The sequence below is a fragment of the Canis aureus genome, chromosome 8 (assembly GCF_053574225.1).
Source record: "Canis aureus isolate CA01 chromosome 8, VMU_Caureus_v.1.0, whole genome shotgun sequence".
Taxonomy (NCBI): Eukaryota; Metazoa; Chordata; class Mammalia; order Carnivora; family Canidae; genus Canis; species Canis aureus.
Genome location: NC_135618.1, coordinates 42,530,469 through 42,545,467, shown reverse-complemented (window position 1 = coordinate 42,545,467; position 14,999 = coordinate 42,530,469). Strand labels below are relative to the sequence as shown.

Sequence of the window (14,999 nt, the reverse complement as noted above, 5' to 3'; positions counted from 1 at the left end):
TCCAAAAGTTTCCTTGTGTCCAGTGTGTTTGTGTGTGTGTGTGTGTGTAAAACACCTAATATGAGATCTATGCTCTTACACATTTTTAAGTGCACAATGTCATGCCGCTAACTGCAGGCACCATGCTGAACAGCAGACCTCTACAATTTATCTGTCTTGTATAATCCTCAGAGCAATTTCTCCATGTTCCCTTGTTGCTTTCCCAGTCACACACCACAGTAACCACAGAGGTGACCACTCTCCGCAGTCCCTTGGTTATCTTTTGCAATTTGACCATGTATACGAAGCATTTGCACGTATGTGTGAATTTTCTAACAAACTTTTCCTAACACATTTCTGAAGTTCAGGTTCTGGTTCACTTCCAACACCTCAGCCAGTACTTCAGGACGATGCAGATGCACTGCATTTAGGGCGTCCAATGCCCTATTGTTAGGCATTTCATTTGTTCCAGTTTTTCTTACCAATGTACAGTATACTGCAATCAACCAACAGACATCTTTGCAAATTTGAGCAGTTACATAAATCCTAGAAGTGGAAACACTGGGTCAAAGCATGTACCTTTTTTATATGCAAAAATTTTCAGATTGTTTTCCACAAAAGAATGAACCATTCCACACTCTCTCCAACAGGGTATAGAATGCCTATTTCATTAAACATATTATTTTCCAATACAATCTAGGAATCATTTATATATACAGATGAAACTTTCACAGGTGTGTGTGTATATACATAAATATTCAGATATTTGCTGGTATTTACATTTATTTTTCTGAAAACAATATTCATACTCTTTGCCTATTTACCTCTATATCATTAGTCAGTCTATCTGTCCATCCAGGCACCCATCCATCACATATTCTGACAAGAATAAAGGAACATTAGTCCTCATAAGAGGATCACAAGGACCATCCAGGGCTAACCAAACATGACCTATGTCGGATTTATTTTTTACCAATGTTAGAATAAAGATTCCTAGAGATTTGAGTAAAAAATGGGAGATAAATGGGCTCTGAAGTCACGAAGTTTCAAATTTGATTGCCAATCTTCTACTTATTAGCCATTGGTAACCCTAGAAAAATCATCTCAAGACTCAATCTCCTTTCATGAAAATGGGTCTAAGAACTCTCCACCTCATAAAGCTGGTAGAGTACTCAATTCAATAATGTACATCCAGGAGTTAACATAGAGGATGGCTCATTGCAAACACTCAATAGATAGTGTCTGTAATAAGGACAATAATAATGTACAATTCTGTATATTAAGCAGTTACCTTAATGAATTAGAAGACTTAGCATATTACAGCAAAGCATGGCTTCTTTTTCTAATAGTGGCAAGAGTTTACGCCCGAACCACTTATAACATTGATGTTACCTTTACGTTTTTAGTGCCCTGGGGAAATTTGATAATAGCGACTTGGTCAAAATTCATTTGCCCTTTGTCGGACACATTATTCTCAATGGTACACAAAGTTTATTCCTGGTTGTTTTTATTTTAAAAGGTAGATTCTCATTAAATGTGGAAATATGTCAGAACCAATCTCACTGAATATGGAATTAAAATAGTCACTTTAAACCCAATTTCCTTTTTTAAAAAATTCAACTAAGTGAAATATATGTATTTTAGCACTATAGACTAATGGACAGCACTTAGAGAACTTTATTGGGTACCCTTAGCTCTGTGAGTTTATTTCCACTTATTTATCATTGAACAATAAATTCTGGTTCAATCTTAAACCATTTCCTGAACCAACACTTTGATAGAATAGGTATTCCACAAAAGCCAATTCAATGAACTGTATTAAAAAAGGAAATTTGACGATAATGGATCCAACATTGGTCTTTTGACAGTTCTGAAATGGGAATCACTCTTTGCTTTCTCTGTGTAAATGTGAGTTCACTGGGCCTGAAACATATAAGAACAATCACAATGGTTTCCACTTCCAGTTCAGTTCCCAGAATGTCCCTGGGCTGGGGGAGGGTGGCTCAAGAGCCTCTTTACATGGCTTTGGCAATGCTGAATGGCCACACCACAGCTGTTCACGGGCAGTGACCTTTCTTCTTTTGTAGGAAGGAGTCTGTGGCTCCCCTCGTGTAGAATGCAGTCTATCCTTGTGGTTCAGCATCTTTGATTTTGTGTGTGTGTATGTGGGGGGGCAATGCATAGTGAGCTATATATCAGTACTTAAGTCATGTGAAGTTTGGGTAAGAGGTCTGTGAGGCAGCTGGCAGGGAATGAATGTCTGTCAGACTGGTGGTTCCTGCTGCCACCACCTCCGCTTCCTCCAATATTTTGTATTCAAGATGTAAGATGTTTCCTATTAAGTACAAACCTATGCATACACTTGATGAGAATTTAAAAAAATAAATAAATTCCTCCATCCGTTTATTCATTCATTCATCTGAAACCTATTGAAGTTCTCAATGCCCATCTTGGTTTTCTGAACAATCCATGTATCTATGTTTAATTGCAGACTTGAAAGATCTTTTCTTTTCCTAACACAGAATAAAGTATGTCAAATTGCCACTTTGATTTAAAAATCTACTCAAATTGTTTTTCTCTTCATTGGTTTTACTACATGCTGGATATTCAACACAGAATGAGATCGGCATGGTCATTCTCATGGTCTAAATGTGAAGGATAAAAAAATATATAAAAATAAAAATAAATAAATGTGAAGGATAAATGGATCGGCTTTAGCAAGATTAAGCTGGGAATCGATGTGCCCACCTCCACCATATACCACATTCAGGTCCCTAGAAAATTTTAAAAGTGCCAGGAAACCAAACACTTAAGTTTCTTGAAGACCCCTTAGGAGATCCAATTCAATAATTTGTATTTTTCTAATACCACTATTAAATAGGTAATAAAACAAAGATAATCCATCCTCTAAAGAAGATGTGGTTCATGTATACAATGGGATACTCCTCAGTTATTAGAAACAACAAATACCCACCATTTGCTTCGATGTGGATGGAACTGGAGGGTATTATGCTGAGTGAAATAAGTCAATCGGAGAAGGACAAACATTATATGGTCTCATTCATTTGGGGAATATAAAAAATAGTGACAGGGAATAAAGGGGAAAGGAGAAAAATGAGTGGGAAATATCAGAAAGGGAGACAGAACATGAGAGACTCCTAACTCTGGGAAACGAACTAGGGGTGGGGGAAGGGGAGGTGGGTGGGGGTGGGGGTGACTGGGTGACAGGCACTGAGGGAGGTACTTGATGGGATGATCACTGGGTGTTATTCCATATGTTGGCAAATTGAACACCAATAAAAAATAAATTTACAAAACAAAAACAGAAATAAAACAAAACAAAAGATAATCCATCCTGTAAATTATGCCCTTCTGAATATTACGGTTTTCCTTTGGCGATTTTTGTTGTTGGAGGTGGACACGTAAAGAGAACCCATGAATCTTCCTGACTCTGATGCAGTGTACATTTACAGGTAGTTAAATAGCAAAATACAGCTGTGGGCATTATCATTCACTTTCACCTAAGAATAGTTAAGTTACTTTACAATTAACCACCCCCAAATGAAACTAAAAATGTCTCCTTTCAAAACTCAAGTGAAAATGTTGCCTAAACGAGTATGCTTCTGCACATACACAAATCCAAATTATTAAAGAGCCTGGCAAGATGGACAGGAACAGAGACCGGGGTTTCAATCCCAGATCCGCTGCTTATAAGCTGTGTGACCTTGGGCAAATTATTCCACTTCTCTGGGCCTTGATTCTCTCCCCCGTAAAAAAAGTAGGCAAGAACAGTATCAACCCCTTAGGCTTATCATAAGGATTAAATTAATTAGTATTAAAAAAGAGTAACAACAGTGCTTGGCACATATGAAACACTATTTCAGCATTTATTAAATAAATAAGCAAATAAGCCTCTGTGCCAAACCTTTAAAGATAAGGAGAAAATAATGGTGTTTGAATGCTGAGAAGGAAGAAGGAAGGTTCTTGGAACTACTGTTGCGTGACTCATTTTGTGATGCTGCATTTCTATTGACATCAGTAACATAGAAAGAAATTTCATTTTTCAGCACTTGTGAGAGGGAACACTGAGTAAATCAGGGAAAAGTAGGTATTTTAATCACAATGACCCATGTCATATTTACAAAGAAAGATGCTCAAAGTAGGCAGCTGTAAAATTTTAAAGTCAAATTGTAAGAAAATATGGACTTCCTGATTTTGCATTATGATCCTATTCACAGTATCCAATTGGAGATTTCAAAAGTTTAATAACTGAAATTCATGTACCTTATCCAGGCTCTTGAAAAATCAGACCATGTATATATTAGTCACAGCACCACTGATATCACCTAGGACAAAGTTTCTCAATCTAGGCACTGCTGGCATTATGGGCTGGAAAATTTGTTTTGTCCATGGTTAGCATCTCATTTATTTGGGCTGGAAAATTCTTCTTTGTTTTGTCCTCTGCATCCTAGGATATTTAGCGGGATCCCTGGTCTCTACCCAGTAGACGCCAGTAGCAACTCCTGTCCAAATTCAACAACCCAAAACCTCTCCAGTATGTTACCAAATGTCCCTGTTGTGAGGGGGGGAGTGAGGAAATTGCTCCCGGTTAAGAATCACTTGCCTAGGGAATCTGTTGAGTGCCCATTTTGTCTTTCTAAATTCAGAATAATAAATTTCAATAGTATCTTGGTATACTGAAATAGAGTCTAATCTCTTATTCTTATTCTAATTATAAAAAGTCTTGAAGCTTTCTTCTCCATCTCTAAATTAGGCATAGCAATACCTATCTTGCAGAGTTAAGAACCAGGGAAAATCTGTTGAAGTTCCCAGTCCAAAACGCAACACACAGAGGCAGTGAGTGCCCAGGTAGAGATCAGCACTGTATGGCTATTCCTATAACTGCTGATGCATCACCACATCATCATCCTCATCATCCTCGTCATGATAATAAAAATGGAAGGCCTCTACTCAAACATTCAAATAACTATAATAGATACAACTGGTACTTTCACGTCATTAGCAAACAAGCAACTGATTTCCTTACAAGTAGAGATTTCAATTAAAGAGCAAAGAAATCTCCCAGGTAGCAATTGCAGATGCAGAATTATTACAAAGAGAAAAGGAAAGGCTGCAGAAGCCTTCCTAATAGATAGTCCTTAAGTAGTCCTCTTTCCAAAGCAAAGATCAGGTATACAGACCACCCTGACACACTTGGCTGTTGTTGGTTTTCTGTGCCAGGATGACAGTTTCAGGTAAATTGTCCTGGGGCTTCTTGATTGTCTATGTCTGTGAGTATACGTTCTCTGTGTGATCAAAGTTTATCAAGCCAGTTGAGAAAAATCTGACCAACTAACCAAAAACTGCCATAAATTCCCTGTGGCTCACTGTGACTAATTACTCTGTAAGTTAAAAAAAAAGGGGGGGGGGCCATTTTAAAGAACTGAGCTTTGGCTAATTAGATAAACATGAATGCAGAATTCAGACTTGACTTCTGTAGAAGTAAAGAAAAAGCGATAAATATGCCCACCATTGCATAATTAAAAAAAGAAATCACTGCCACCCTTGGAACATGGATACACTATTTCTGCTGTAATTATATCATTTCTCAAAAAGTCTTTCCTGGCCTTCATGACATTGGAAGTAGCTGAAAGATTACTCACCAACGATTAATGTTAAGGGAACTAACAACTGATCTTCTTGCCTTTCCTTTAAACCCAACTGAAATAATTTCACAAGAACTTGCAAATACAAAATTGTGTGAAGAGCGTCCAATTGATCCTATTTACATTTGCTACATCAAAGTATTCAGACATCATAAGTAAATGTGAAATGGGGGCCTTCCAATACCTTATAGGTTATGCAAACACCTAACCAGAAAGAACACTTTGAAATTTTTATGGAGCAGGAAAAATTGGAAGTGTATTAATCTAGGCAGTGAAATTGGGCTTTTTGTCATTTTTAATTGCTTGAATTCATAACCTAGTTTTGCTGAATCAAAAACGAGTTGCTATAGCTGACACAAGCTGTTTCAGGCTTTTGGGTGAGTGCAGGCAAGTGCATACACACACACACACACACATTGTACAACTTTTTACATAAACTTTGTATCTATTAATAAAAAGCACTCCTGAAGACACCACAGCCATTGGATAATTAAATATGAAGGTTTCCAAGCTGAACACTGTGTGTTACAAGCTGACTTTTAAAGAATTACTTTTTTTAGTACCCTACAAGCAGAGGGAGGGGGCAGCAGGAATACCAGATAGACATGACTGCTATTTTGGTATATGTGATTTAATTCAAATAAATTGAAATATATAATTAAAAAATTCTTCATGACCTTATTTGCTCTTGTTACTACTGCTCATAATACATGCAAGCATTCAACTCTGCATGAAAATGAAGGAAAGCAAACAGAAGTGCAAAGATGTCCACCCATAAGTATGTATAATGACATAATGTATCATCATATTCTGGAGTTTTCAGATATATGACAAAATAAAGTTGAAAGTGCAAAAAACTTTAAAGGTCCATGCTTTTCTCTCTCCCTATTTATTTTTATGTTTGTTGGAAAATCAATATGAGATGAGGATTCAAGTCTTATTCAAGGACTTTTGTTTTAATTCCATTAGAATTACTTTCAAAGAACTTGTCCCAATCTACTCTGTGATATTCTGAGAGTAACACATATGCATTAAAAAAAATTAGCTACAACTAAAAGTAAATAGGAGTTAAATCAATAATAGTAAAATTTTATTATTATTTCACTAAAAAAATCCTTCTTCTTTTGGACCACGTTCCATTTCTCTGGTACTACAAATTCTGCTCAAAGCCTAATAGAAAAACTATAAATTTATCAGAAAACAAGACCAAAATGATCTTTCACTGAATACTCTAATAGTCACTTAGCTCAAGATTGACCCATACAACCAGGTTCTTTGTAATCAAACAGAAAAGGATAAAGGGTATATACTCTGATTCTCATACAATATTCTCAAAATATGACCCTTTATTCTCAAGATCTTACAACTATAGTTTGGAAGAAGGCAACTGCTGCAAAAAGCCCTTTAGATGAAATCTACTTTAACTTTTGTATCATACTCAGGGAGAGAGAAAAAAATTGGAAAAAAAAATGTCTATGATACTTAAATAAGTTGGCCCAGAAGTCAAGTCTGACAGTTGTTTCTCTCAAGTCCAAGTAAATACAGATTAAAATGAATCCACATTCTAAAATTAAGATTGGTAATAGAGAAAATAGAAGTTTGAGGGGCAAGGTTTCAAGAAAAGAACATAAAAATATGTTCAGCCCAGTAAAGTTATAAAGGCAACGTGCAATGTTGTAAAAATCCATCATTTGGTGATAACAGAGAAAAGATTTAGTTCTTTTCATGTAGTAAAGGCATTCCCCAAAGTTGATTTGCTTGGTTCAAATGAAATGACAAGAAAAGTTTGAATAATCACTTTTATTTATTAGAGTACAGCAGATTATCTGATATTAATTGGTTCTTGAATATGAACAGGGAATTTAAAAAAAGGAAAAAGAAAGAAAAAGAAAATCAAAGTTCCAATTATCCTTCAGGGTGCAAATCATTTGTTATAATAAAAATGCAGTAGTAGAAGATATTAGGAAAGCTTTCTGTGCTCGAGGTACAAAAAAAAGACAGATGGAAAGAAATACAGGTGGATGGAGAGAGAAAGGGGGTAGAAGAGGCGGAAAAAGAAAGAAAAGAGAGAGGGAGCAGAGGAGAGAGTGAAGGAGAAAGGAGGAAGAAGGTAAATAAGAGAAAAAAGAAATATTCCCCCATAGATAATACTTCTTCATACTCTTCAGAGAAGCAATTTCCTCTTCATAATCCGTGAGTATTCTAATATAGAGGAAGGACTGGCATGTGTGGAGCGTGTGAGTGGGCAGGTAAGAGTTGACAAATCCTGCTTTCTGTATGAAAATCATGAATGCCGCCCGCATTCCCTATGAACGCCCGCGGTAAACAGCTGTCGCTGACTGCCTGTAGTTTACTTAGTTGAAGAACAACCCTCTTAAAACTTAATCACAGCAAAGCACAAAGGCAAGTTAGTCCATCTCCCAAACACATTTTTAGACTCGTGGCCTCTGGATCTCTGAAGATACGTTTTTGACCAAAAAAAAAAAACAAAAAAACAAAAAAACCAGGGAATCGCAGTTGAGCAAGATTGTATAGCCTTAAACCAATTTACTACCCAGCTCCCCGAAGAGGATTACACAATCATTTTGGACTGCCTCCCTCCTACACTGCATTCATTTCTGAGTGACCAAACTAAAACCATATGGACAGAGAGTAACTGATGAGATACCTAAAGATTCTTTCAAAAAGTGACTGTGTCTGCAAGTAATTTAATGAACCATTTCTGAGACCCATTTGGCCAACAAAACTTTCGGATTCAGAATTCCTCCGGGGGGGGGGGGGGGGCGGGTGGCTCTTGAGGGAGGGGGAGGCACAGCTCTTTTGCCAACAGAAGTAAGGAAACCGCTAATTTCATTGTAATCTGAAAATAATGGCTCCAGGGATAGGCTGAGGATGGAGTCTTCTAGGTGATCCTTCTAGGCCGATAGATAAATGTCGTATACAACACTTTGCATATATATATATATATATATATATATATATATATATTTTTTTTTTTTAAATGCCTGGCAGTTAATTCCACCACTTTGGAAGTCAGAGCACATTTCTCCCACTTGATCTCTCAAGAAGGGCAACTCTTGTTTAATTTAATGAGATGATCCAGAGCCTATTTCTTAAGTCCAAAGCGTTTCTGATACAGTCGATGCCATGTCTCTTCCTTGGGAGTCAGGAAAAGCAGGGAAGGTGAGGGCGCACCGGCGCCACCGACACGGTAGACGTGTCTACACAGACATGCAACACATCTCCCCGCACACGCACACGCACACGCATGCACCCCACCGGACCGTGAGCGTGCCAACTTCCCAAAGGCGCGGCCCATCTGGCCAGTCATTTCATGGACCTCCCATTTTAAAGAACCGCGCAGCTCTTGCAGAGCCTATTTGGGACTTTTACGGGGTTTCTTAGAAACGCTTATTCATCGCTGGAAATAAAGTTAAACGGAGCCAATGAGCAATGGGCAATGAAGTTCCCCCACTAACTTCCAGCCCATCAGGGAAAATCGGTGCATCCCCGGACTCCCCCGGAGCCGCAAATGCCCCTCGCCCTCTCTAAACGTGGTGCGCCCCCGGGGTGCGCCCTGACCCAGCCTCGGGGCTCCCCCGGGCTGGCCCCACGTACCGTGTCTCACTCAGGTGCTGCAAGCGCATCCGCAGCCTCCCATCGCCGCGCCGCCTTCCCCGGCTCCCCAGCGCCGAGTCCCTATCCTCAGCAGCAGCCCCGGAGGCGCACACGCCGCCACCCTCCCTGCGTGAACGTTGGACAGCGGCTGACGGCGGCTCCTCTGCCACAGGCAGCCAAAAATGTCAATTTGCACACTCCTCCCCCCTGTCGCCCGCCCCCGTCGCTCTGCCACCCCCTCCCGCGAGTCAGTGGGCTTCGGGGAGCCCTGCAGGAGCTGCCTCCCTCTCCGCCTCTCCTTCCCCGGCCGCGCTCAGAGCCCTCTTCCCTCGCCTTACCTGCAGGGCATCTCCCACGACTGCAATTAGCTGCCAAGATTTCATCGTCGGCTGCAAAGTGCCGCCTGTTTCCTCCCCGGGAGAACACGGGAGAAGTCCGAGGCAACAGCAAACGGCAGCCACGTGCTAGCAATGTAAATGACTCCAGTCATCTGTCGTGCGCGCGGTGCCCGCGCTCGCCCCGGCCGCCTGGCAGCCTGCCACCGCCGCCAGCAGGTGCACAAGGCGCGGGGAGAGCGAGCGAGCAGCCCGAGCAAGGGGGCATTCAACGCACACAAAGGGACCCCCCCCCTCCAGGTGCAGGGGGATGCTGCCGCGCACCCCCTCCCCAGCACCAGCCCAGCTTCTCGGCCTCCCCGCCAAATTGGACGCCCAATGTGTTTGCAAAGTCTTGCAGCCCGGGGAGGGGAAGGCGGTGGATGCTGAGGCTGCCTGCGTAGGTCCCGCCTCCCCGCTTCCCCGGAGCACTTGCAAAAAAGCACCGAGCAGGCGAGCGCGCTCGCTCGCCCTCCCTCTCCTCTCCTGCACGTGTCCCTTCCCTTGTTCTTTCAAGCATTAAATATGTACCACATGACACAATAGGGCACCTTGCACGGTCCTCCGAGTCCACACTTGACAACCAATTTTAACTCACGAGCAGTGGAATGTCTAAAGGCAGGATATAAGCACTTCCAATTACTTGCACTACTCCTGCATTATTCAAGATGTCCACGGGACAGTATTTATGACTTCCAATATGCTACTCCACGTATAAATACTAGTAAAGGATCGAAACCCCCACCACCCCCTTCCCACCCCACCCCACCCCCACCCCCCAACCACCACCACTGCCAAGAGGCTTTCCTCAGTGTCTTCCTCCGAGAAACGTTTGTACTTTTTCTACCAGTTGAAACTTTGGGATCTCAAATCATCTTCCATACCATCTGCTAAATGAAAATGCTCTAAAATATGACCCTGCTTTGGGGAGGAAATACCTACCATGTCCTGCTGAACTTTAGAGATCACCCACCTGGGAGAATGTATTTACCTTGGATAACAATGGCATCCCGGTGAATTTCCCCCAAAAAAATCCACATAGATCTGTGCCTTTTTTTTTTTTTTTTTAATTAAATGGAATGAGTTACACCAGGCTCGGGTTATTCCTAGTCTAAATGTTGCTTTGGTTAGAGACCAAAGTCAGTCTTTTGGATGTAGAAAAATTAGGGTGTTTTTCTTTTCCTTTTCTTTACAGTCAGAATTGCAAGCTACATACACTAGGATGGCCTTGCTTCTTCAAGCACTTATTAGTTGAATAGGAGGGAACTAAATTTTATGTATATATAGACTGTATTCGATTAACTCTGAAATATTCATTGGATTCCTGTGTCATCTTCTTGGATACTTTATTTTAGTTAAAGGCCTTGTGCACAAGTGATTAGGATTTTATATATCGGTAAGCAAGTTTTAAAATGCTAATAAATCTTTCAAATATTTATTTGCACATTTATTATAGACCATATCTTGAGGCAATATTTCCAGGGTTTTTTTGGAACATGCCAAGTCCCTTACATAACCATCATCCATCTCTGTCACACCAGTAACAAAATGAGAAGGGGTGTTTTTTTTTTCTTCTATGCATTAGGACTATTTTAAATATTACATTGATATAGGGTTTAACTTGTTTCCTTATGGAGTTCAGAAATGTTGGTGTGTGTTGTCTCTGCCTGCCTTTTGCACGGGGAGTGGCATTTAAAGGATGCTAAGATAGTATTAGAACTTCCTTTTACAGTGACGGTGCAGTACAGACTACACTGTACTCTCTGATTATTTAAGTTAAGGTCTAATATATGCACATATCATCTCAGGTCAAGGTTCTCAATGGCATTGGGTAAAGTGGCAAAAGGTTTCTAGACTTTTGCTTAACCAGAACCCTGTGTAATTACAGAGATACAAGAAATAAAGTAGTATTATCACAGCCGAAACTGGCATCCTCAGGGGAGTCATTTGATTCACAAATCAGTTCACAAAAGCAAGGTTATGGGAAGTTAAGGATAGTGGGGGTGGCGGGTGGAAAGATAGCAAACCCTAATTACAACCCCATTGTCCCCGTGTTCCCTGGCACATATGGTCATTTAATCACGGAGTATGACAACCTTGGCAGATGTTGCCAAACCTGGTTATTGATATAAATTGCTATTCTCATGTGTAAGTGCCCCAGCAAAGACTTAAAACAATGTCTGTACTAACCCAAAGGGAAATAAAGGTCCATACTAGCATCTGTGGCAACAAGCTGATGCACAGCTAAAGTGGGTTCCTTGCTTCTACTCCAAGGAAAACAGCAATGAATGAAATCTCCAAACTAAGGACAGAAAGTCTCCTTGTGGGAATATAAATTGATATCGTGACTACAGAAACCAACTTCCTAGCAGCTATTAAAATGGAAAATGTGCACATCCTATAACCAAGCAGTTCTACTTCTAAGTCTGCCCTAAGAAAGCATATGTATAAGCTATATTCATGGATATACCTGCACCAGTGCTTATCATAGGGGAAAAAAAGACAAATACCTAGTGGCATAAAAAATGCAATATATCCTATTATGGAATACTATATAGCAGAGAAAAATGACTAGACTATGAATAATCTATAGCTATATAGGCACAAATATGTATGGAGATGAAAATATCTACACATACTACATAGAACTATATAAACATATTAGTCAAAATTTTGCTGAGATAAAAAAGGCAAGTTTTAAATGATTCATACACTATGGTACTATTTATGAAAGAAAATGCAAAAAAGGAATAATATAATAGATTTTCTATAGTTATATAAATACTTGTGGATATATAGAAAATGACCCAGAGTAGAGGCTGGCCAGAATCAGCCTCTGCCTGTTTATGCACAGCTCACAAGTTAAACTTTTTTAAAAAGAATATTTCAAATGTCTCTATATATATACAGACATACATACCTGGAAGAAAACAATCAAATTTGGTGAGTTTTGGTGGTAGAAATAAGGGTGCTTATTATTTTATTCTTTGTTATTTCAGGTATTTGTCAATTTTCCAAATAGACATAAATGTAAGGTGGTGGACACCCCAGCCATGTGAGTTGTGACAAGTGAAATTGTGCCAATAGTGTTTTCCTCACTCAGAAACAGCCTTTTCTCATCAACTGTTGAATGATAAGACCTTCAAAAACACATCAAGGTTTAGCTTACATGCACCTAACATTTCTGGAAAACTCCAGTATCTAATTGCTTCTTTATAGGAAAAAAAAAATCTAAGCTTCAATGCACTAAAGATTTTTATAAAAATCAATTTTATCCTTAAAGTAAAATGCAACATAGACTATCCCTTCTGCTGGAAGTTATGGTAATGACCTACTGAGATATACTTCACAATACAGTAATATTGCTTCTTTACCAGTTTGAAAACATTTTCCTGTAGAAAAGCACAAAGCAGGTTCTATCTGAAAAAATAAAATAAAATAAAATAAAATAAAATAAAATAAAATAAAATAAAATAAAATAAAATAAAATAAAATTACATAGCAACCACATTGGTGCTTTGTAGGATTAAAGCAGCAGGACCTAATGATTTTCTTCATCCTGACATCTAATAATCCAGTTGCATCAGGAAAGGTGAGCTTAATGAAGCATATTCAGATGGGAGAGCATACGATTTATGATGCGCTTGTTGTGGTTATATTCCTAAATGGATCCCATTAACTCAACATTGGTTGCTGGTAAATGGCCACATCTCCTAATAGACAAACGCATGAATCACCTGGGCATATTTTAGAAGTGTGCTCTACAGAATGGTTCACCTTACAACTTTACACTAGGACCAGGTGAATGACTTTCTTTAATGAAGCTTAGCAGACTTTCTTTGAGCAAGAAACAGAATTACTGCAACAGAACATGCACTCCACCTCCTCATCATTTAGCATGTACATATAACCTTATCCTTGGGGTGGCATGTATGAAGCACATTTACTGAGAGGATTTTTTTTTAAGATTTTATTTATTCATGAGAGACAGAGAGAGAGAGAGAGAAGCAGGCTCCATGCAGGGAGCCTGACGTGGGACTTGATCCCAGGTCTCCAGGATCACACCCTGGGCTGAAGGTGGCGCTAAACCGCTGAGCCAACCGGGCTGCCCGACTGAGAGGATTTTTTAAAGCAGTGTGCTAAAAAAACAATTATTGTTTTCAATCCTTTTTATAGTTATAAAAACAATATGTGTTTCTTTTCTTTCTTTCCTTTTTTTTTCTTTTTTTACAGATCTATATCGTTACGTATTTTCTTTTCAGTGAAGGACTTAAGTCCTTGAAAGGTACAGCATCACACAGATGTTACAGCCAATGGCTTTAGCAGGAAGGCTGCTTTGGAATTTGGCATAAACCATGCCACTGTTTCCCTGAGCGTGAGTCACTTTTCCCCAGATTACTCTGGTTTTGTTCAGTTTGCCACCAGGAGTCACTGTGTTGTTCTCTGCTCTGTACATGTTAAGTAATTCTCTTGCCTAGATAGAATTCAGTTTCATCTCAAGCATAAACACCTTCCATTTTAAGAAGTCCTATAGGCTCCCTCTGGTTCCAGAGACATTGCTTATAACTAACAAAAATCCTTGGGCCAAAGCCTCCAGATATATTTATTATTTCAGGAGTCCTGATCCCAGTGGGCTTGCCCCCACATATCAGCAGCAGGAGCTTCCCTCACCTCATAGTTATTTATTAAGGAAATCTGAGAAAATTGGGAAAGAATAGGGGAAAAGTCACTTATTTATCACCCAGATAGACACTAGACACGTGTAATGCACTGCAAATCTGTCCACTTCAAAGATTTTTAAAAAATATTTATTTATTTTAGAGACAGCGAGCTAGCACAGGAACCAGGGAGGGACAGAAGGAGAGGGAGAGAATCTCAAGCAGACTCCTGTTGAGCACAGAGCCCAGTCATGGAGCTTGATCCCAGGACCCTGAGATCATGAGCTGAGCTGGGTGGAAACCAAGAGTTGGATGTTCAACCGACTGAACCACCCAAGCGCCCCTCACTTCAGACATTTTTCCCTGCATACATGCCTTAAAAATCCTGAGTACATAATAGACATTTTACTATATAAATTGCCTTATAATATTTTTGCACTTTGCAATATATCATGAAGATTTTCTGCCATAAAAAAATTTTAAAGACATCAATTTTGGTATGCCACTCAAGGGAAACAGTTTATTTTCACTCTATTTTAAATAACACTGAAATGAACATCCTTATCCATAATGTTAGGAGCTTATCTTTGTTCATTATTTCAAGATAAATATTTGGAAGTAAAAATACTGAGTCAAAATGTGGGTACCATTTTTAGGATTTTAGATATAAAGAACCGGAATTCTGGAATGTTCCATGAATCCAT

General features: G+C 39.4%; 1 protein-coding gene across 18 annotated transcripts in view; it reads right to left on the bottom strand.

Moving 5' to 3' along the window:
- Positions 1 to 14,999, bottom strand: part of RBFOX1 (RNA binding fox-1 homolog 1) — a 2,042,337-nt gene that overhangs the window by 1,038,118 nt on the left and 989,220 nt on the right. The window contains exon 1 of one of the 18 annotated variants that reach the window (XM_077906556.1): positions 9,602 to 10,006. The exons of 16 other annotated variants lie outside the window; for them this stretch is intronic. In XM_077906556.1, coding sequence (XP_077762682.1) covers positions 9,602 to 9,646 — 45 coding nt within the window. In that variant the 5' untranslated portion in view covers positions 9,647 to 10,006. Of the gene's footprint in view, positions 1 to 9,601; positions 10,007 to 14,999 lie in introns of those variants that run through there. One more of the 18 variants, XM_077906555.1, reaches the window with a different exon arrangement.